We start from the raw sequence: 21,549 nt of genomic DNA, 5'->3' as shown, positions 1-21,549 counted from the left end.
CCACCAAAGGGGGCGTGCTGTCAATCAACATCGACAGCACGCCCCCTTTGGTGCGAGATCCGGCGCGATGGAGAGCCCGTCACTCGCCGGGTCTCGCGCATGCGCACGACGGAGCTCCCTCTGTCGTGCGCATGCGCAGTGGGGGAACGCTCGCAGTGGGGGAGCGCAGCAGGGCGCTCGCAAGCGGGTCTGAATGACCCCCTAATTACATTGCGTTATATATAAAGGCTTTTCTGGGGATGTGGTCAATATCCCGACCGCAGGAATTCCAGCGGTAGGAATGCTGGCGCCGGCATCCCGAAGGTAAGTAGCGGGGTTAGGGGGTGGGTTAGCGTTAGGATTAGGCACTAGGGGGAGGGTCAGGTTTAGGCACTATGGGGGGTGGATAGGTTCAGGCACTAGGGGAGGGAGGGTTATGATACCGACCAACAGGTGTCGGTACCCTAACCCTGTCGGCAGGGGAATATTAAGAGAGGAGGGGCCCCCTCCACTCGCCTCGGCTGCTGTCAGTGAACTCACAGCAGCAGTAGACTCCGGGCACCATTTTCACGGTGATTTTCTACTGCGCATGCACAAAACGTGGGGATTATGGCCACGACGGCAAGATTCCAGGCGTTTTCAGCAGCGCTACTCCGTGGGACATCAGAGAGGTAAGTATGAAAAAAAAAAGTATGAGTGCAGGGTGTGCGGCCTCCCCCCTACACCGTACACCCTGCACCCATTATAAATAGGCCCTGCCTGTCGGGATTCTGACCACTGGGATCCCAAGCTCCGGCATCCCGTACCCATCCCACTTTTCAGCAGTGACTGCAGTTTTCCATGGGGGTGTATGTGTGTGTATACGGATCCGAGTTTTGAGAAGCAGCACGATTCTGACGATCTCGACTGCAGATATAAAGTGCCAATAATTTAAAAAGGCAAGACTAGACTGATTATGTGAATCGGTACGACGCATGTCATCAAGCTGCCCGGACCGCCCACTTTACTTGGGAAGTAGGTGGCAGCGGGCGGCAGCAACAGGCCTTCGGAAGACTTACCTATTCTCCCAAGCATTGAGGAGAGCCACTCGAGATTCCGGAGTCTCCTGGATGTTCAGGGAGTACAGGCAAAGTGTGAGAAGCCAGCTCCGTGCTGATAGCACTAGTGCTCTATTCCCAGCATCCCTGGGCGGTGGGTGTTGAGTTAATAATAGTGTTTATTAGAGTACCCTGCACCTGTCACAACCCGTACATTTCCTCTTTCCTGCCTGGGGTGTCACTCTCTGCTCTGGTGCTTTTAGCACACTCAGCTGCAACAAACTGCTGACATAAAGACCAGAATATGCTAAAAACACCAGAGCAGAGAGCTACGCCCAAGGCAGGAAAGATGAACTGCACCGGTTGTGACAGGTACAGGGTGCTAGAATGAACACTAAATAATCATGTTAATATTAGAAAATATGGGGGGGGGGTGGTTAGTACTGGTAAACTACGGATCCCAACAAGCCCAGCCATCTCCAATTTTAATGGCTACCAAGACATGCTTCAGGTGCAAAGTTACTTTTTTTGCTTTGCTCCCAACTCAGAATCAGCCCTGACATGTTTAAAACAACCTCACACCGTGGCCCTTAGACAGTATTTCATTTAAATTTTGATTTAATTAAGTAGCATGCCATGTAGCTAAACAACTGTAAAAGCTTACCACTGCCAATGTGGTGCTGTGGATACAGATATGCTTAGCATTCCCTAACAGCAAAGCTTTGGCAGGGCATGCTGGGATGTGTAGTTCCACAGCAGCTGGAGTGCCACAGGTGGCAAGTCATACAATGGTAACTTCCTCAGCCTCTGCCATTGATAATCCCAGGGCCTGACCACTAGGGGGCAACATATCCTTTCGGAACAACTACCATATCACTGAGCCGTCACATACAGGACCTGACCGCTAGGGGGCAAGAGATGCTACTTACGGTGACGGCTAGTCACACCAGCCCTGCGTAAACACTGACGCCAGAGGTTCCCTTCCAGGCAGAGTGTGTTGACGATTCTCCAATCCCGATTGTTCATACCCAGACGTACACCGCCGCCAACCAATCACAGATAAGCAAATCTCAGCCACTCAGACAGAAGGAAGGTTGCGGCCGCTGGTGCTACAAATCATTGGGCTAGGCCGGTTACGATGAGCCAATGAGAACGCTGAAACAGATCGGTGAGGACCGCCCCCACCGCTGAGTGACAGCAGTGTCTGCCAATCCCTGGAAACCCTGGCCTCTCCGGTTGATCTCACAGCAGCAAGGTCAGCGGCAGCTGTCAGGTGAGACCGGGTGGGGGGTGTTACCGGGAGAAGGACGTCACCGGACACAGAGTGGGATGTACGGAAGCCACGTAAGGTTGCGGCTGTCACTGGGGGCCTCTGGATATAGTCACCAGCAAAGCTGAGATCTGCGGCATGGGGAACGTACTCTGTGGAACGCACAGGAAAGGCTACTGCGCATGCGTGGCCGGCAATGTCTTCCTACTGCGCATGCGCGTCGCCCTGTAGGTTAAGTTTAAGCTCACGTTATTTTCTTAACATGACTATAACAGGGCAGACCGGGCAGTGCATTCAGCATGCTTTGAATTTTCATCTATTAAGCTTCCTCCATCTCCTACAGCCCATTCTGCCTTTTGCATAGCTGTCCAGTTGCACTGAGGTCACAGGTGTTTGTTAGTGCCCTTGAAATGCAAAATTACAACTCCAGATAAAATACAGATGACTATTCTTAAAATATTTAGTGTTTAGTCCTAGTATTGCAAAAAGAAAAGCCCTCCTGTACTGCAAGCCGTACCAATATTCCCATACCAGTTGCTATTTATGCCTTATACTGATTGCACGTTGTGCGTGGTGTTTAATCAATGTACATAATTTTTATTCGTTACCAGAACACGCCAGTGAGGATGTTGGGAGCTCGCCTCATCTATAATGCTGCCAACCTAGCAGGTATGGCATATACACTGCTTTGTTTTTATACCACTATCTTTTATATAGTGCGGCTGTAACAATGAATACCATTTTTTTTGCGTTGCTTGGATCCGTAGTGGGCAACACACAGCATGTATAATGGGAAACCTTTAGTATTCATACCACTGATTTCCCTTTTCTGTGCTGAGACATGGCGTTGATATTTGTAAGGCACAACAGACTATGCTGGTGCTATATAAGTAACTGTCAAAATAATATCCAGTCAGTTGTGATTTGCATGTCTAGAAGGATGAACAGACCACAGCTCTGCATAACTCTTACAGCGTAGCAATGGCTCTCATGGAGTGAGCTTTAGGTGCTCTGGAAGTTATGGTTTTGGCAATCATCTTCCTAGGACCTTTTGTAAAAATGTTTTTAAAGCCTGAACTACATCTAGCTTGTGTCAGGTTTCTTCTTCCATACTTTCACGATCATTCTATCCCAGTTCCTCCATGTCCTGACTTGCGTGAAAGGTAGACAAGTACTACAACTCTCCTTTTGGGTAGAACACCTCTCTCGATAAGGTTTTGTGTGTCTTCAATTCAAAAGATCTTTCCATGTTAGATAATTGGTAAAGGCATGCTGGGTCTGTAGTATCTAGCCATGTTTTTTGGTTTATGTGCTCCCAGTATTATGTCAGTGCTGTACTTGGTGAACCCCAATCTGGACGAAGCAGTGTCCTGCTCGTATGGTTTTCTTTTGTAATCAGATAACCTAGAACAAATGTCCCAGTTGGAACTAAACTCAGCAGAGGATATCTAGACTGAGACTCTGAGGGGTATAATTACTAATGTGCTGGTTTTTAGAAGTGGAGATGTTGCCCATAGCAACCAATCAGATTCTACTGTAGCTATTATCTTCTAGAAGGTGTGAAGATAAATGTTAAGTAGGATTTGATTGGTTGCTATGGGCAACATCTCCAAATGTACAACACTCTGGCCCTATTGTGTCAGATTACTTGCACGGCTTTACCCCTTATCTGTTCTTGAAGGAATAAATAGTATGCGCAAATCCACCTTCAACTGGATAAATGTAAGACCCATTGCTAGACTAGCACCCTAGTATTTTCTAGACAGGCCTTGACCTGAAGTCAAGCAAACCAGTTATATAGATGTAGGGCTGCTGCCCTCTACTGTTATGTGATCACATGATATATGCTTAGATAGGGTCATCTATTGTATGATGGAAATTACTTTGCAATAGAAGCTGTTTCTCTAGTATCTCCTACTTTGTTGTCGATGTACGGATCACTGGGTGCAACATTTGGGCTTGGCACCTGCAATCGAGGGTTAAGAAAAAGGTATCGGTCTCTTCTATGTCTATCTTTTATCTGCTGGTATTCCATTAAACCATCTTCATAATTGACTCCAAAATCCAAGTGACTGCCGACTCCATAATTTGGACAGAGGAAGACTATCCACTCACATAAGACCCTGATTTGACTTACTGGGACAGCTGTGGAAGTGTCGATTGTCTTTCCATGTAGATCATAGTTGTCACTTCCTGTCTGAAAGATCGTCAGTGCAAAACAATAGGGAATACTGCATCAGGCAGCATCCTGCACTGCAGGCAGCCTACCTGTTCCTGACCTTGTCACTTGTTCTCTTTCCAGGTCGCCCATGTTCTCGGACACTGGCCAGGCCATTTAGTCTGGCACCTCAGATGCATTCGTTCAGTAAGTCATTGATATACTTGCCACTTTACAGACTGGTATGCTTGATGGACGAAGCATTTAACCGGTATGGTGCTAGGCAGTTGTAGAAGAGTGCTGTGTAAGTTGGTGTTTAGTGGTAATTTGGCCCACCCAGAGAGTAACACCAGTGCTGTACAAGGGAGCACAGATTACTTTCCTTGTGTGCATTCAGTAAGGCACTCCATGCATGTATGGTCCTGCAGTATTCAGACCCCTTTTAAAGTGCACATAAAATGCATTTGTGATTATGATCATTACTGATTTATCTCTTTATATCTGAACATTTCATTTTTGAAGCCCCGTAGGGATCAATAGTCTCCATTACAGCTACGGTTTACATATATTTCAGAGCCGATAGTCTGTTCTACTGAGAACCACTCTGTTCTGCACAAGGCTGGTGCCTCTGTAGAAAGGAGACTGCAAAACACAGCATGGCCTCGCTCCCCGATGTTTGGGGGCAGCGATCATCAGCAAGACCAGAGTTCCTGTAGCATTCCCTTTATAGTGGGGGCCACTGGTGTGGTAGTTAGGTTACATTAAGGGTATATTAATTTCTCTAATACCGATTGAATGAAGACTCGTTGGTGTATAGTTATATTCACTACTGTCTTTTTGTGCGTGGAACTACAACTGCCATACACAAGTCACTTTAGCGATGAGCTAAAATGTATGGTTAATGCTATTAGAGTAGATGTATACTCTTCTGAACCCACTGACTTACATTGGTAGTTTAGCAATGCCTCTTTTATAGTAAATAGATTTAGATGTAGGGTATATATTTCCCTTTTAGTGTAGGTGACACTTTTACGTTTTCAATAGTAGAAACAAAACAAAAATAGCGAATTAGGCGGTCTGCAATATCTGTCTCCTTCAACATATCCCCCCACCAGCTTTTTGCCCTTACGTTCTGTTGTGACTTTATTTTTTTTGTTTTTAGCTTTATATGTTTTGGTGCGATCCTCTCCATTTGTAGGCACCAGACCCGAACAGATCACTTTAAGCCTTAAGGATTGTTTTAATTTCAAGTGTGATTTATTTTATTTTTTTCTTCTTCAGGGTCCATTGGGAGACATTGAGGTATAGGTGGAACCCGGAGGACTGGACACCAATAGCAAAGCTTTCAATCCCAGGATCCTCCGGTCCTTCCTCCTATAACCCACCCACAGCCTGAGGGCATTTCAGTTTCGCTGGTGTCCGGCAGGAGCTAAACCACCATTATACTTTTTACCCTCTTCCAGCTACTGATTGTACTACATGGGACGTTCCTCCAGCAGTGGATTCTCACGTCTGGTTAAAAATGCCACCTTACCCTTTCATACTGAAACCTCCTTGAAGGAGACTACAGATGGATGTATAAAAGCTTATCATAAATCTATATATTCTTACAGGAGCTATTACTCATCCTGCTGGGGCTACGGCCTTGATGGCAAAAGCCATTGAGAGTTGGGCAGAGACCTTTTCCCCCTGATGCTTCGAGGCAACAGCTGTCCTACATAACTCACATTAGAGATGCAGCCTCCTACTTAGGTGAAGCAGCTATGAATACGGCTCTCCTGGCCTCCAGAATATCTGCCACTTCGGTAGTGCCCCGCCATATTCTTTGGCTAGGTTCCTGGAAAGCAGATTCAGAATCAAAACGGGCTCTGGAGTCTCTCCCTTTTACAGGAGACATTCTATTTGGTCCAGAATTGGATAAAATTGTGACTACTTTGGCGGCTAACAAGATGGCGTCCCTGCCCTCGGTATATAATACAAAGCCTCGGATGTCATCCTTTCGCTCTCAAGGAAAAGCCAAGGGTCAGTCTTTTCCACGGCAGCAGACCTAAACCAAGTCCTCCAAGCCTAGGGCCAAACAGGCCTGGGCTACTAGATGTCCACCTGCCAAGTCTGAGGACAAGCTTACAGCCTAACGGGACGGGCCTCTCCCTGGGGGCTCCCAGGGTGGCAGGCTGACTTTTTCAATTAGCCCAGGTGTGGCATCAAACCAAGGCAGATGCCTGGTGGAGGGAAGTGGTCTCCCACGGATACGCCCTCTCATTCCTGAGGCGTCCTTCCCCCAGCAGTTCTTTTGTACAGGACCTCCATTGGACCCAACCAAGGCCCTGCTGCTCCAAAAAGCCATTGTCTATACTTAGTTCAGAAGCCCAATGGGTCTCATCGGCCTATCCTCAACCTCAGATCTCTTAACAGGGTTATCAGGGTACCCAGGTTTCGTATGGAAACCCTCCGTTCCATTATCCTAGCTATGGAGCCTGGGGATTTTATGGTATCTCTATACATTCAGGACGTCACGACGTTCATGCAGGAGAATGGTCTCTACAACTAGAAGTCTTTCAGCTTCTAGTGGACAAAAGTGGTCTTCCTAAGTGGATCTCATGGCCTCTAGACACAACATCAAACTTCCAATTTATGGAGCCAGAACACAGGACCCCTACGCTGCCTTTATAGATGCATTGTCTGTGAAATGGAACCTCCATTTGGCATATCTCATCTATCCAATATCCCTACTTACTCGAGTGCTTCCAAAGGTCAGAAAGGAGGGGGGCACAGTTCTGTTCGTAGCTCCGGCTTGGTCCAGACAACATTGGTACTCCGATCCTCAAAAACAATATTGGTACTCCGATCCTCAAAGGCTCTCCATAGATGTTCCTCTTCAACTTCCTCTACGAGTAGACCTGTTGTCTCAGGGTCCATGTCTGCATCCGGACCTAGTCAGTCTGTCTTGAACAGTTTGGCTCTTGAGACATCCCTTCTAACGGCTAAGGGTTTCGCCAGCTCTGTGGTCCAGACCATGCTTAGAGCACATAAACCAGCCTCAGCCAGGATTTTCCCCAGAATATGGTGTGCTCCAAAAAACTATGACCCGCAAGTCTTTAACGTTTCTTGAATTCTTGCCTTGCTTCAGGATGGACTGGATCTAGGCGTCCGCCTAGCATCTCTGAAAGTGCTGGTCTCTGTGTTGTCTATCTGGTTTCAGCGCATAATTGGTACTATACCGGATGTTCACACCCTTTGTCCCTCCTGTGGCTCCATGGGATTTGTCAGTGGTGCTCCAAGTACTTCAGGAACCTCCATTCGAACCCATGGAATCAGTGGATGTCATGTGGCTCACTGCGAAGACTCTGGGCCTGATTCAGACCCGGTCGCACTGACGGAGCGCTTGCTCTGAATCAGGGCCAGGTATTTTTTCTTTTAGAACGGCCTCCTGGCCACTCGCATAGCTGTGGGTTACCACCCACAGCTACAGCGAGCGGCCATGATGATGGTCGCGATGGTCAAGACCCAGATAGATTTCGGTTCTAACAGAGCCGGAATCTCTCTACTGACATCACTTATGATGTCAGTGGGTCCGCCCCCAAATGACAGGCGTTCTCATGGGAACGCCTCCGTTTGGGCAGCCATCCCCTCGGCCCGCCCACCAAAGGGGGAGAGCTGTCACTCAACATCGACAGGTCGCCCCCTTTGTTGCGAGACCCGGAGCGATGGAGTGCCCGTCGCTAGCCGGGTCTTGCGCATGCGCACGACGGAGCCTGCTCCATTGTGCGCATGCGCTGTGGGCCACCATCGACCCGGTTGCGAGCGCTCAGCGTTTGCGACTGGGTCTGAATCAGGCTCTTTGTTACTTCTGGCTGTAGCATCTGCCTGTAGGGTTTTGGATTTAGGGGCGCTTTAATGTCGCTCCTTCTTTTTAATATTTCATCAGGACGGCTGTTTTTCGTACATCCATATGTTTTCTTCCCAAGGTGGCTTCTCTCTTCCACCTGAATGAGGAAATTGTGGTTTTTGCATTTCATTCACCAAATCTCTCGGCAGGTGAAGCCTCGTTGGATTTGGTCCGTGCTCTGAAGATCTATGTGGACTGCACTACTTCCATCAGGAAATCGGACTCCCTCTTAGTCCTATATGGATTCCACAAGAAGGGATGGCCAGCTAACAAACAGACTCTGGCTAGTTGGATTCGGATGACTATCTCGCAGGCTTACACGTAGACTAGCCTTCCTGTGACTGCTTCAGTATCTGCTCATTCTACTCGCTCTGTGGGTCCCTCCTGGGCAGCCCGGGGTGGCACCTCAGCTGAGCAGCTTTGCAAGGTGGCCATCTGATCTTCTGTCCACACCTTTCTTAGGTTTTATGCCTTTAATACTTTTGCCTCTCAGTATGCTTCCTTCGGGCATAAGGTTCTTCTATCTGCTCTGGAGCGTTCCCGCCCTTGAACAACTGCTTTGGGATATCCCCAATGTCTCCCTGTAGAGGCCTATGGACCCTGAAGAAGAAAAGGAGCGTTATGGTAAAACTTACCTTCGTTACCTGTCTTTCTTCAAAGTCCATAAATGGGGTCTACAGGGCACCCACCCTGATACCCCTAGCTTCTATGGGTTTCTTCTCCTGGTCATTTGTTTCCTTCTCTGTGTGAGAGTGTGATTCCTCAGTGTACCAAACTTCCTTCTCTCCTCTCCTGCTCCTGCCTTGGGCTTGTTAACAAAACTGAAGTGCCCTCAGGCTGTGGGTGGGGTATAGGGGGAAGGAACGGAGCATCCTGAGATTGAAAGCTTTGTTGGTGTCTGGTCCTCCAGGGCCCACCTACACCCCAATGTCTCACTATGGACTTCAAAGAAAGAGAGTTAACAAAGGTAAGTTTTACCATAACTCTCCTTTTTTGTTTGTTTGTTGCTGTTAATATAGTAGAAATCAGGTTGCCTAGGGCTGGTTGATGATTTTACTAGCTGACTTTGGCCATTTCTTGAATAGTTTATTTATTTATTTTTTAAGAGCAGCACCTGTGGTCAGAGCTGAGATAATGGTCAATCACTTCACTCAAGTTTCCCACTTGTGTTTTTTTTTAATTCTTTTTGTCTCCTGGTGACTGTTCTCCCCACTCAAACTACAGCTGCAGCCAATTCATTCATTAAAGCTGGGCTGCAAACGTGTTAATATGATTCAGAACACACGGTACTATTCATTCGTCTGGCGTGCACGGTGCAGTAGTATTTATAATGTAGTGTAAAGTAGACTCTCTAGTCGGATATTCCTTAGTTATTCAACTAATTTTAAAATATCCGTTCCATTTATTTTTGTCCCCTTAGAGTATGTGAACGCCAAAGAAGAGCTGACAGACATGAAATCTGTAACTGACCGGGCAGCCGAGACCCTTCTGTGGACCGAACTGTTCAGAGGTGGGAGATTATTCGGAAAATACTGACACCAAAGGGCTCATGTACTAGCTGTGCATGTAAATGCACTATGTCTTCCCAGCCATTGCAGTCAATTTAAACCTGTTCACTGTCTGACTTTCGCTAGACAGCTAAGAGTTAATAGCGGATTGGTTGCTGTGGACCAGTGCACATTGTTAGTAAATAAGCCCTAGTGATGTAAGTACTAAAAGACTTCCCATTTCTCCTGTCCCTGCCTCTCTCTTCCTATACTATTTTCGTAGACACGTGCTTGGGTTCCCTTACTTTTTGATTCTCTTACTTGCTTATAACCCTTTCCTTCTGCTTTGTTCTAGGCTTGGGAATGACGCTCAGTTACATGTTCCGGGAACCAGCCACTATTAATTACCCCTTTGAGAAGGGCCCGTTAAGCCCACGGTTCCGCGGTGAGCATGCACTGCGCAGATATCCGTCTGGAGAGGAGCGCTGCATCGCATGCAAACTCTGTGAAGCCGTCTGCCCTGCCCAGGTACTACTAGCACACATGAGGACGTCTGAACCTAAAATACTAGTTGCCTTATATTGGACATTGTCAGTAACTAACACAAATACAGGCAGAACTTTGCAGCAACTGATTGCTTGGAACCTCTTAAAAGCTGAATCGTATCGTTAGTGGCCCATTGAAGGAAAAGAGGAATTGTTCTTGTTAGGTCACGCACATTGCTAGGACAGCTTCAAGCGATGGGCAAGCCATGAGAAAAGCACAGGAGCCCTCAATCATTTTCCATTTATGAAGAGATCCACCTTAAATTGGATCTATACATGCTGACAGTAGAGGAGATCTACTGGAGTCTTGTGATTACTCAGTCTAAAGTAATCTAAAAATAAGATAAACATTGGGCACTATTTCTGATTTAAAAAAGAAAAAAAAAAAAAGACACTCTTGTACTCTTATATGTTCAGCAAATTGGCGCAGGTAGTGGCTGAGTCCTTTTGCCTCCAGCGCCATCGGGCACCAGACTGCGCACTGGGGGCTCCGCATAAAGTTAACCTGGCTATGCAGTTGTGGTCAACCGTTCATCAGTGTTTGCATTGTCTCCAGTGTCAGAGAAGAAGCGGCGGCTCCTACTACCCTCTCCATCTGCAGGGAAATAGCATGAGGTGGATATTTAACTGTCTGGGGGATTTTTCCTTTTTTTGTTTCCCCTGGCTTGTGTCTGTTATTGCAGGTTCACACCTTCCTTGGGATCATGCACTACACTGGTCTTCTCTATCTTCCCTTACCTTTTTGTCATGTCTGCAAGGGGAGAACGCCTTGGACTAAGCCTGAAGGAGGAACGGCGACAATGTTTTTTTTGGCTTTTGATGCCAAAATTACCTATTGCCCTGTCTGATGAGGATACACAGCTTGTGTGGCAGAGATCAGCAGAAATGGTCACCAGTGGTGGTCCACGCTGAGATGGCAGAGCTAGTCTGGGGGTAGTGAAGCAGGCACCCTTCCCCCATCTTTGTGCCTCCCAAGGGAGCTTTGAGGTACTTCTTTTCTGCTCAAAATTTGTGACAACTGACACCAGCTTGCAGGTTTGGGGGCCTGTTAGTCTTGAGTGAAGCTTATAGGATCTTTAAATGCTAGTCAGCCGATGCCATGATGCTTAGAGCTAGTAGTTTCTACTGCAGTGTGGTGCATATCATGCTTTAGGCTAGTGACTGCTTCAACCAAATTTCATCACAGGGTTTGAAAGAATTGGATCCCCTGGTATGAAAGGAAGGGATTTCCTACCTCTTCTTGTCACTCTGCCCATTTACTGCTGCTGTTGCAGGAAGGTCTGGATGAGGGTTTGAGACTTCACCATTACTAGAGGTGCAGACTATCTTACAGGGAGTAATACATATGCAACGACATACATCCCCCTCCAATAGCTTCTTGAGATCTCAACCTGGTGCTGACAACTATATAACATAGGGCCGTATTCAATTAGAGGCGAAAAGCCGTAATTGTCGAAAAAGTTTCGCCTATTGACGCTTTCCATCTATTCGAAACTTATCTCCCAATTCAATTCCAGCCAGAATTTGCCTAAGCAGAAACTCAATGCAATGTAATAGGCAAAAAAGTTTCTCCTAAGAATAGCAGGTGAAAAGAAATGCAAAATCTTTATTTTGGGTTGCAAACGTGGGGAAACGACCCAGAACCCTTGGCACAGTCCCCCAAAGGCCAAATCTTGCAAAAACAAAAAAAACCTAAGAACACCCCAAAAAGTACTTTAATTTTTGGGGTAAAAAAGTGGGGGTACAAGCATAAAAACTATCGAAAAAGACTTCTGGGGGGTCTGCAAGGATGGGTCAGGTGTTTTTAGGATTGCAGGTGCTTGCCGCAGGTGCCTTTTTTGAAGTTTTTTTTTTTTTTTTTTTTTAAAGTTCACTTTAGAGACACAAAAATATGCTAGCACCCATTTTCAAGTACCCCAAATTTGAATGGACTATTTATTTTCACAAAAACATTCTTCGCCACTTTTGCAAAGACGCTAATAAGAAGCAATTTAAACTACTTAAGGACCCCAAACACTTTTGTTAGAGCTTTTAGTACACATCTACATTGATTCCCTAATGTTACTGCACCTTTTTTTGGGGTACAGACGGAATTCCCCACTTCTGACAGTACTTTTCCATCTGTTCCGCATTCGCCGCTTTCTGTTTTAGCGCGTTTAGGAATTGAATACGGCGAAAAGCGCGGACGTGCACGAAAAGTTTTTGCTTCTGAAACAGGTGAAGGAGGCGAAAGTCGGACAGGCGAAACCTTTCCGACTTTTCGCCTCTAATACGGGCCTGAGTCTTTTTGAACCTTTGGGCTCAGTGAAATTGAAGTTCCTTATCTGGAAGATCATATTTCTTTTATCGATCTAAACAGATAGGAGAGTGTTGGAGCTGGAGACTGTGTCGTGTATTCTTCTTTACTCATCTTCCATGAGGGCTGTTCCTTTCAGCCAAAAGTGGTCTCCCAATTTTCACGTCAAGTAGACATTGTGACTCGGGTCTTAAACTTCCGCCTCCCAGAGAGAACCGGGCTCCCTTCACACCCTAGAGGTCAGTGCTTTGAGGACCTATGTTCATAGAGCACAGGATGGATGACCACCCTTTGTGATGCCCACAAGCGAGGTTGGAAGGTGTCCATGCAGATCCATTTCTAGGTGGATTATATCAATAGTCCATCACTCTTACATGGGAGCCTGTTAGTGAAAACTCTACATGATCAGTGCATGTCTTCTGGGAGCTGCGGTACGGGGCCTCAGTCGAGCAGCTATGCCGGGCCACCACCTGGTCGGGTTCCTCACGTTTTACAAAATCAACAAATTTGCATCCAGCGATGCCACTGTTGGACAGTAGGGACCACACATGGATGAAAGAAAAGCAAGATTTTTATACTTGGAATCAATCCTTTTCTCTGAGACCGTTTTGGAGAATTGGGCGCCCCCCCTTCACTCTTTTTTTTCGTCCTTTGTTCTCCTTGTTAAGGCTCTGGTGGTTGTTGTCGGGTATGAAGGTATAGAGAGGGAGCAGTTCGGAATTTTAGAGCCAAATTTAGAGTGCCCACAACGCCTGTGCTGGTCCTCCTTACCCATTGTGTTCCATTGTCCCCTAATCGACTCAGAGACATGCAAATGGATCTGGTCATTGAGGCATGAAATACTTTCATGCTAATTATAAAATATGATTCTACTCCTTTTCACAAATATATATGCTAATTTTTCAAGGTATTAAAATAAAAAATATTTAAGATTAGGCAGTGATCGTGGTGGAAGCATTTTGTCCGTGCCACACAGCCATCTGGTCTGTAAACTTACTGGATGAGACTGAGGAAAGTCTTGCACAGCCTAGCATGGCTATAATGCATTGTACTGTTCTGTCATGGTATATACATGTATTTTCAAAAGGGTATTTCTTTTATCCTTTGGCTTTTCAAGGGCTCGTGAAGATACTAAAATGCAACAGTTTTTCAATATATAAATGCTGTGTGCCAGCAGTGTGAAGTCTAGTGAAGAGCCATGTCACACATTTGGGCTGGTTGATATTGGTTGAACTTGTAACTCTTAATAGCTACAATGTTATATTTGGCAAAAAAAAAACAAAAACGAAATCCAAGACATTAAAGGTATACTGTATTATAACATTGTGTGTGAGATAAAGTACCAACCAATCAGCTTCTAACTATGATTTTTCAAACACAGTCTGTAACATGGCAGTAAGGAGCTGATTGGTTGATACTTTACCTCCAAGGCTTAGTACATCTCCCCCCACATGTTACTTCATTGTCTTTCCTTGTATTGTTCAAACATTATAACATAATAAAGCTAAACTATGGCAATACTACCACTAAGCACACCTCTCTGAGTATATTACTGGAAATGTATGCACAGATACAATATATAGAACTACTGCTTACACATCGGTTATTATAACACGTTTTCCCGTTTTGCGCTATATTGCTAGGCTAACATACAGTATAAAGACTGTATCCCTTGTTTGTTGCAGGCCATCACGATTGAGGCTGAACCACGTGCAGATGGAAGCCGACGGACAACGAGATATGACATCGACATGACCAAGTGTATTTACTGCGGCTTCTGTCAAGAGGCGTGCCCCGTGGATGCCATTGTGGAGGTGATCTGATACTTGTTCCCTCAATTCCTTAGTACAGAGAGAGGACAGAATGACTGACTTGGCTGTGTATGTCCTATTAATCCTTCATCAGAACACCCTACCACTTAGGGCTTGATTCAGAGACAAACGCAAACCTGATGGTTTATGTATATCTCTGACGGTGTAAGATCCGCAGCATGATTGACATACTACAGTCGTTTGGTGGTCTGGACTGGGCGGCGATATGTCAGCCCCGTGCCCCATTTTTGAGGTGTGCTAAAGCCAGGGGCTGCGCCTTTCAGTGAAGCTTCATTGGCGCTGCCAGCGTAAGAACACATGCCTTCCTGAGTAACATGATGGTTACTCTGATGACCGATGTTCAAGCGGATGATCCGAGCAGATCTCAGAAGCCGGCGGAAGGCGTCTATTTACACAAGACATCTCATACGGCATTAGAATATTATTGCAAGGGCTTTGCAATGGCTTCCATCTCTGAATCAGGCCCTTATTTTGTAAATGGGGGACACCGTTTCATTGGCTTGTGTGGAATGCCCTTTCACCTAGCAAGAGCAACCAATGTGGCAGCTCACACTTCTTTCTGTTTGAAAGGGAATTTCCAGAGCACTTAGAATCTCAGGCCCTGATTCAGAGCCGGACGCTCTGACAGAGTGCTCGCTATGAATAAGGTTTTTTTTTTTTTTTTTTTTTTTTTTTTTTTTTAGAACGGCCTCCTGGCCGCTCGCATAGCTGTGGGTGACCACCCACAGCTACAGCGAGCGGCCATGATGATGGTCACGATGGTCAAGACCATCACGACCATCGAGCTTGCGACGAGACCCTTGTGGTAGGGTCTCATGGCCGCAAGCCCCAGAGAGCTTTCGGCACTAACAGAGCCGAAAGCTCAAGTGATGTCAGTGGGGCCGTCCCCAGACGGTAGGCGTTCTCATGGGAACGCCTCCGTCTAGGCAGCCACCCCCCGGCCCGCCCACCAAAGGGGGCGTGCTGTCACTCAACATCGACAACACCCCTTTGGTGCGAGACCCGGAGCGACGGATTGCCCGTCGCTAACCGGGTCTCGTGCATGCGCGCAACTGAGCCGGCTCCGTCGTGCGGTTGCGCTCTGGGCCACCATCGACCCAGTTGCGAGCACTCAGCGCTTGCGACCGGGTCTGAATCTCAGTGCTCAAAGACATATTCCTGTATGTTTTACTAAACATTTACAAAGAAACCCCTGCCCCCACTTACACGCTTTCTGTGCACACAGCCTAGATGCGGGTGCAACCGATGAATCACTATGGGGCAGATTCACACATGTCTGTTTTTGCGGACCGTTCCTGCTATTTCTAAAGCTGCCCATCCACTACTAGATGCGGGGATGACGGCACGATTACGACGCCATCGTCTCCCGCGGGGTGAAGTGCTTACACTGAACATTCAGTGTATGCAGATCAATCATCCCCGAACATAGCAACCTGACGGCGGTCGTCAGGTTGACCGTCATGTTCGGGCGATGATTGATGTTAAAAACGACCAGCGAGCACGCACATTGCTGGTCATTTTTAACATTTTACTGCCCGATTTTCGGGCGATTACCAAGCGATGGAGCGATAACGACTGTCGTTATCGCTCAATCGCTAGGTTGAATCGCCTAGTGGATGGGCAGCATTACACTCCACACAGATCTACGGACGAGCCAGAGACTTGTGCATCTTAGCCCCATGCCCACTTGCGGCTGAGTTGACTTAACGAGATGGTAATGTGATGTTCACACCTAGCCTAAGTTGAGTGTGGGGGTGTAGGCAGAATTGCTGGCTGTGCAGAGCTGATCGTACTCTGAGATCTGTCTGATCTCTGGCTGGTATAAGTGCGTGCTTATAATGTTGGCTGCCGGAGCAAGTGGATCCATTGGAGCATTGTGGGCACGTGTGCACCTCTGTACATGGGCGAATTTCCGCATCTAGTTCCGAGTTCAATTGCAGCCAAAATGCATGCAACCCTGAAATGGCCCCAATCACTATCTCGCTCCCCTATCCTATAGAATGTAAAGCATGTTGTCACAGTGTAAGACTTTAATGAAGTTATTTTAGGACCATTCCATACAGTGTAAGACACTGCTTACCAGCATCCATAGGGTTAACATACCCATCGAAACACAATTGCTCATGAAGAAAGACTTCAGTCAAACAGATAAAATAAAACCTGTGACATAACAGAAATCCTATACAGGATTGTAAATTTGACAGTACTTCTAATCCATACTCCTGCCCCAAATTATTACAAGTTATGATCCCCAAAAGCTGGCACTTACAAGCACGCTTATGGATTTGGATTATTAAGGTGTCCCCTCCTCTCCAGGATTCTGAGAGTTGTGTCTCCAAGTAGACACAGTTGCCTTTTTTTATAACTATAAACTCCACTTGCTAGCGGGATATTACATGTGATATAACGTGCACCTTGTTGAATAATAGTATACTCTCTCTTACCAGATCGTTATGTTTAGATACACATTAGCTGTGATTGGTCCATAATTAGTGTCAATGGGATACATACATATCTAACCTCTTCTGACATCTTATCATGCTAATATGCCATTGATATTACTTATCTTATAATTTGTAAGGTATATTATTTTAAGGACGATCGTATACATTTATTCCTTCTTGTTGTCCATCTAAACAATGTCCTGCCTAATACCCCTTTTACACCAAAGTCCCGGGTCTGACCCGGGATTTGGAACATGTTTCCAACCCGGATCAGACCCAGGATAGACCCCCTTTTACACAGTGGCACTGACCCGGGCATACCGTTCACACTGGAGCCGGGTCAGCAGTGACCCAGCTCTCCGGCGCAGGTGAGCAGCTTTTCTTACCCTCCCTCCCCCTCCACGAACCCCTTACCTTACTCTGCAGCAGACCGGAAGTTTTGTCTCCACAGCCACGCACTAGAGATGAGGGGAGACCAACCCCTCACCTGCCCCCCTTCCCCCATAGAACTATTAGTGGCAGCTACAGAGATATAGGGCTGAACCACCTTCCCCCTTCCGCAATCTGCCCACAAGTCTGTGTAAAGCTGGGTACACACTAGGGCGATATCAGCCCTATATCGTTTCTGGACGAATCAGAAAGACATATCGGCCGGTGTGTACGGATTATCTGCGCGCTCCCGCGGTCGCATGCGTTATTGCACGGTCGGCCGTGCTGAACGGCTAACCTGACGATATCGCATGCGGCGCCGTTGCAGGTAATGAAGGACGTAACGATGGATCGTTCCAACATTCATTACATCGCTCAATGAGTACTCGCGGTATGATATGTCATCCCGGCCAAGCCCAGTACACCCACTTCTCCTATGGTGATATATCATTAATATTGGCATAGACTAGGAACCTAGGGTCAGATCGCTGTATCTGTCATATCGAAACAAAGGCAGTAGGGAGGAGAGAGAAAAGTGGGAGCTTGACCTGGTGGGGGGGGGGGGGGAGAGATAGATGGGGAACACCGGTAAAAAGCGAGAATGGGGTTGGAATAGGGAGAGCCAGATAAGTTGTAGGACAGAAGAAGATCTAGAAAGAGGAAAAGACCTGGAAAGGGGGGACTACAGATGGTAATGCTGGCCACAATAGCTAGCGACCCGACGGGCACGCTCACTATGCCCCGCAGCCGCAAGGAGAAAAGGAGACGCAGGGGGGAGAGAGGAGAAGGAAACCAATAGTAAGGTAAGAAAAGCACAGAAACCGTAGTTAAAGCGGTGGAGAGAATTGGGAAGATTGGGGGAAAGAGGGGAAAAAGTTGACAGGCCCAAAATACTAAAAGTATGCATTTAAGTGCTTCAATTATGCCCGAGATCTGTAATGGCTTCTGATTGATTGATTGATTCTAGAGCAATAAATAAGTTATAGCTTTCACGGCCAAAACAGGACATCTAGTAATCTCCTGCCCTTGTAAAACATAGCACCTACAGTAACTCTGCTTTCCTCAATCTAATGACCATTACTGCTAACAGTCTATTTGGGAACACTCCTTGCCCAAAATGCTTACTACTGCCTTCCACTCTGCTTATAGATAACTTCAGGGTACTCAGTGGTAATCTGCATTCACACCTCAGCTCTTACATTGCAAAATAATAGCCCCTTATAAATCTGCGTTTTTAGTGATTAGGACATAAAATCATTTAGTTCTAAATGATCTATTCTCATGCGGCAAATACAAACCGGCTTCACTTGTTCTCTACAAAAAAAACCCAAAACCTGAAGAAGCCACAAAATGTAAAATGTGCAGGTTGTGTTAGAGACAGGAGTGTGCGGCCTAGGCCAGCTTCACATTGCAGTGATGACCGTAAGCTGTGAGCTACATACAGGCAGTGTTTCCTATGGAACCCTCTCCCAGTAAGTTCTTAAGATGGCGGTAGCTGCGGGGGGCCAATCTCCAGAATGCATTGCATTCCGGAAGTTGGTAAATCTGGCAGCATCACATCCCCCATTGAAGCCTATGGGGGATGGGGCTACTGGCAGGAATAGATATTTCAGACACCTGCTGTGGTTCCTCTTTCATACTTGGGGGTGATACTAAATATTTGCGGTTACCCCTCGAAAACAAGTGTTTCGGGTGATAAGCCGCAAATATTTAATGATAAATGGGCCCCTATATCTTTAAATACCTCTAGAACTGTTTAAAATAATGTTCAAATTGACACCGAACTCTGAAACATTATTTTATTTAAAAAGCTGTATATGTTCTTCTAGGCATGTGTGGATGGAATAAAATAAGGGCGATGTAACAAACTTTCGTCAAAGTAGCATTTTACTTTTTTTTTATTTTTTATAAATGTTTGATAAAGACAAACTAGTGCTGTGCACTTCTCACTATGGCCACTAGAGGGCCCCTTACGTATTTCATGTTCTTATGTTAGAAGGACCAGCGTGCCAGCTAGTCAGGATTATTCAGCCCAGCAATGCACAGGAATATGTTTCACTGAGCAGAATAACATAGATTCGTTCCTCACAATGGTCTCTCATCAATCATCTTTTTCACGCAGGGCCCGAACTTTGAGTTCAGCACAGAAACGCACGAAGAACTTCTGTACAACAAGGAAAAGCTCTTAAACAACGGTGACAAATGGGAGACGGAGATTGGTGGAAATATCCAGGCTGACTTCCTCTATCGCTGAGGGTCACCCCCAGAACATTCAAAGCTGACTTCCTGCATTTCTGTGCATGGAAAGGATCCTGCACCCCACCGATTGGTCACCTTGCAGAGCACCTATTACAGATCCCGCCTGGGCCGGGGGAAGGACAGAGGAACATCTGTGGCCCAGCAGCGTCTAAGTTTGCCATTGCCTGGAAATAATGCAAAGCTTTGTGCTTTTTACCATGTAGTCAACAGAGAATTATTTTCTGTGAATCAAACCCATATTTATATATAATGTATTCATATTATTCTGTAAACCAGCTTTAAACCACTGAAGCCCGTCTAATAATGGCGTGGATCCTGCTTTATTCTGCATGTGGACTATGGGTTTACTGTGAGTGTGTGCCGGGCAGCTAATGGTTCTTTAAACGCAATAAATATTTTGTGGAACACTAGGTGACTAAAGTTTAAGCCCACAAGTTACAGTTCATTCTGTCTGTATCCGCTGTATTCTGGGAGTAAAGGATTCTGGGAGTAAAGCTTTGTACGGCTCCGACATCAGCGACGCATATTTGTGCCTCTGCTACATTAATGTATTTCTTAATAAAAATCTGATTTTGTTTGAATTGAAGTTGTTTTATATATATATATTTGTTTTCATTGGGTGAGGTCAATGCTGTATTATACTTAACTGGGCTACATGTGGAGTTTGTATGTTCTCCCTCTTTGCATGGGATTTCCCTGTAGCTATTTTTGGTGATACTCTTGCTATAAAAAAAAAAGTATGAGAGTGCTGCATTATAATATCACTCCTTCTATTCCATTCCATTTACAAATAAAGGGAAAATATATTTCTTCAGGGTCCATAGGGCTTCACAGTGAGGCATTGGGGTGTAGGTGGGACCTGGAGGACCGGACACCAACAGCAAAGCTTTTCAATCCCAGGATCCTCCGGTCCTTCCCCCTATACCCCGCCCACAGCCTGAGGGCACTTCCGTTTTGTTGGTGTCCGGCAGGAGCTGGATCACCATTTATAACGGGGCTGCATTAATCAGCCCAAGCTTTTAGTTTATGATTTAATTTATTTTCTAGTTTTACTATAATGGGCGAGCAGCTGTGCTGCCACCCCATCACCCCTCCACGGCGCCGTGACACCAAGCCTGTGCTAGGTACTCCCAGCGGGGCTCCGAGGGGGACTAGCTAGCAAGCTCCCCGGACCCCAGATGGTCCCGGATTCAGGGGACAGGTAAGGCGGAACCCCGTTCGCTGGGACCCGCATTTTTGCTCGTATTGCCTCCGGTCTCAGGAGACAGACCGGAGGCGCTGATGTGGTGCACCCACGACCTCACTAGACCACCGGAGAATATAATACACTGCAGCAGGGCATATGTAGAGGCCAAGGGACCCGGTGGTTAACTTCAGCAAAGGGAGAAGGTGCTCTCCCTGCAACCCCTCCCCCAATCCAAGGAGCCATTCTACTGTGGTCGCGGTGTTCCCTGGGCTGCTCCTCCCTCACCCTCCGCCCCCTCAGACGCGCAAGCAAGCAAGTCTCCGGGAACGCTGGGTCCAGTCTCCCTGTATACCTCTCCCATGGGCCAGGTTATACAGCGCTATATCCTACCAACCACTGCGGTCTGTGTGGTTGATATTAGTGCCCAGTGCAGACATGTAATGTTTTTCTGCATTTGTATGTGACTTGTGCTAGAGCTAATCTCTACTCTCTATACTGTCAGCTTATACCTTTCTCTTTATTCTACTATACCCTGATATACTAAGGTATATGGGGTTCATTGTACCTCACATCTATATAATTGTGAGGGCTATCACATACTATATAGCGTGGTTGCTCACTACACACTGCCATATTATACATACTGCAGGGTGTTCACTGCACTGTATCATACTGTGTAGTATATTATTCTAGTGGCTATGTCTGGCAGAAGAAATAATAACAAGTAGCCTGATGCTG

At 46.4% G+C, this 21,549-nt stretch overlaps 2 protein-coding genes across 5 annotated transcripts in view; one reads left to right on the top strand and one right to left on the bottom strand.

The window, feature by feature from the left end:
* UNC93B1 (unc-93B1 regulator of TLR signaling) overlaps window positions 1–2,478 on the bottom strand; it is a 70,548-nt gene extending 68,070 nt beyond the window's left edge. Inside the window, exon 1 of the mRNA XM_088447060.1 lies at window positions 1,946–2,478. The gene's annotated coding sequence lies outside the window, so the exon portion shown is untranslated. The remainder of the gene's footprint in view (window positions 1–1,945) is intronic.
* On the top strand, window positions 2,147–20,206 carry NDUFS8 (NADH:ubiquinone oxidoreductase core subunit S8). 4 transcript variants are annotated; one of them, XM_088447065.1, is made up of 7 exons: window positions 2,147–2,289; window positions 2,898–2,955; window positions 4,589–4,651; window positions 9,754–9,843; window positions 10,176–10,348; window positions 14,347–14,475; window positions 19,489–20,206. In XM_088447065.1, exons 2-7 carry the CDS (start codon window positions 2,913–2,915, stop codon window positions 19,618–19,620), a joined length of 630 nt encoding a protein of 209 aa, XP_088303191.1. In that variant the 5' UTR covers window positions 2,147–2,289; window positions 2,898–2,912; the 3' UTR covers window positions 19,621–20,206. The 4 variants fall into 4 exon arrangements, with proteins under 4 accessions (XP_088303191.1, XP_088303190.1, XP_088303192.1 ...); XM_088447064.1 differs by lacking the exon at window positions 2,147–2,289 and adding an exon at window positions 2,324–2,360; XM_088447066.1 differs by lacking the exon at window positions 2,147–2,289 and adding an exon at window positions 2,326–2,347.
* The last annotated feature ends 1,343 nt before the right edge of the window (window positions 20,207–21,549 follow it).

The sequence above is a fragment of the Taudactylus pleione genome, unplaced genomic scaffold (genome assembly GCF_031769625.1).
Source record: "Taudactylus pleione unplaced genomic scaffold, aTauple2 ptg000414l, whole genome shotgun sequence".
NCBI lineage: Eukaryota > Metazoa > Chordata > Amphibia > Anura > Myobatrachidae > Taudactylus > Taudactylus pleione.
This window is presented reverse-complemented; position numbering and strand designations above follow the sequence as displayed.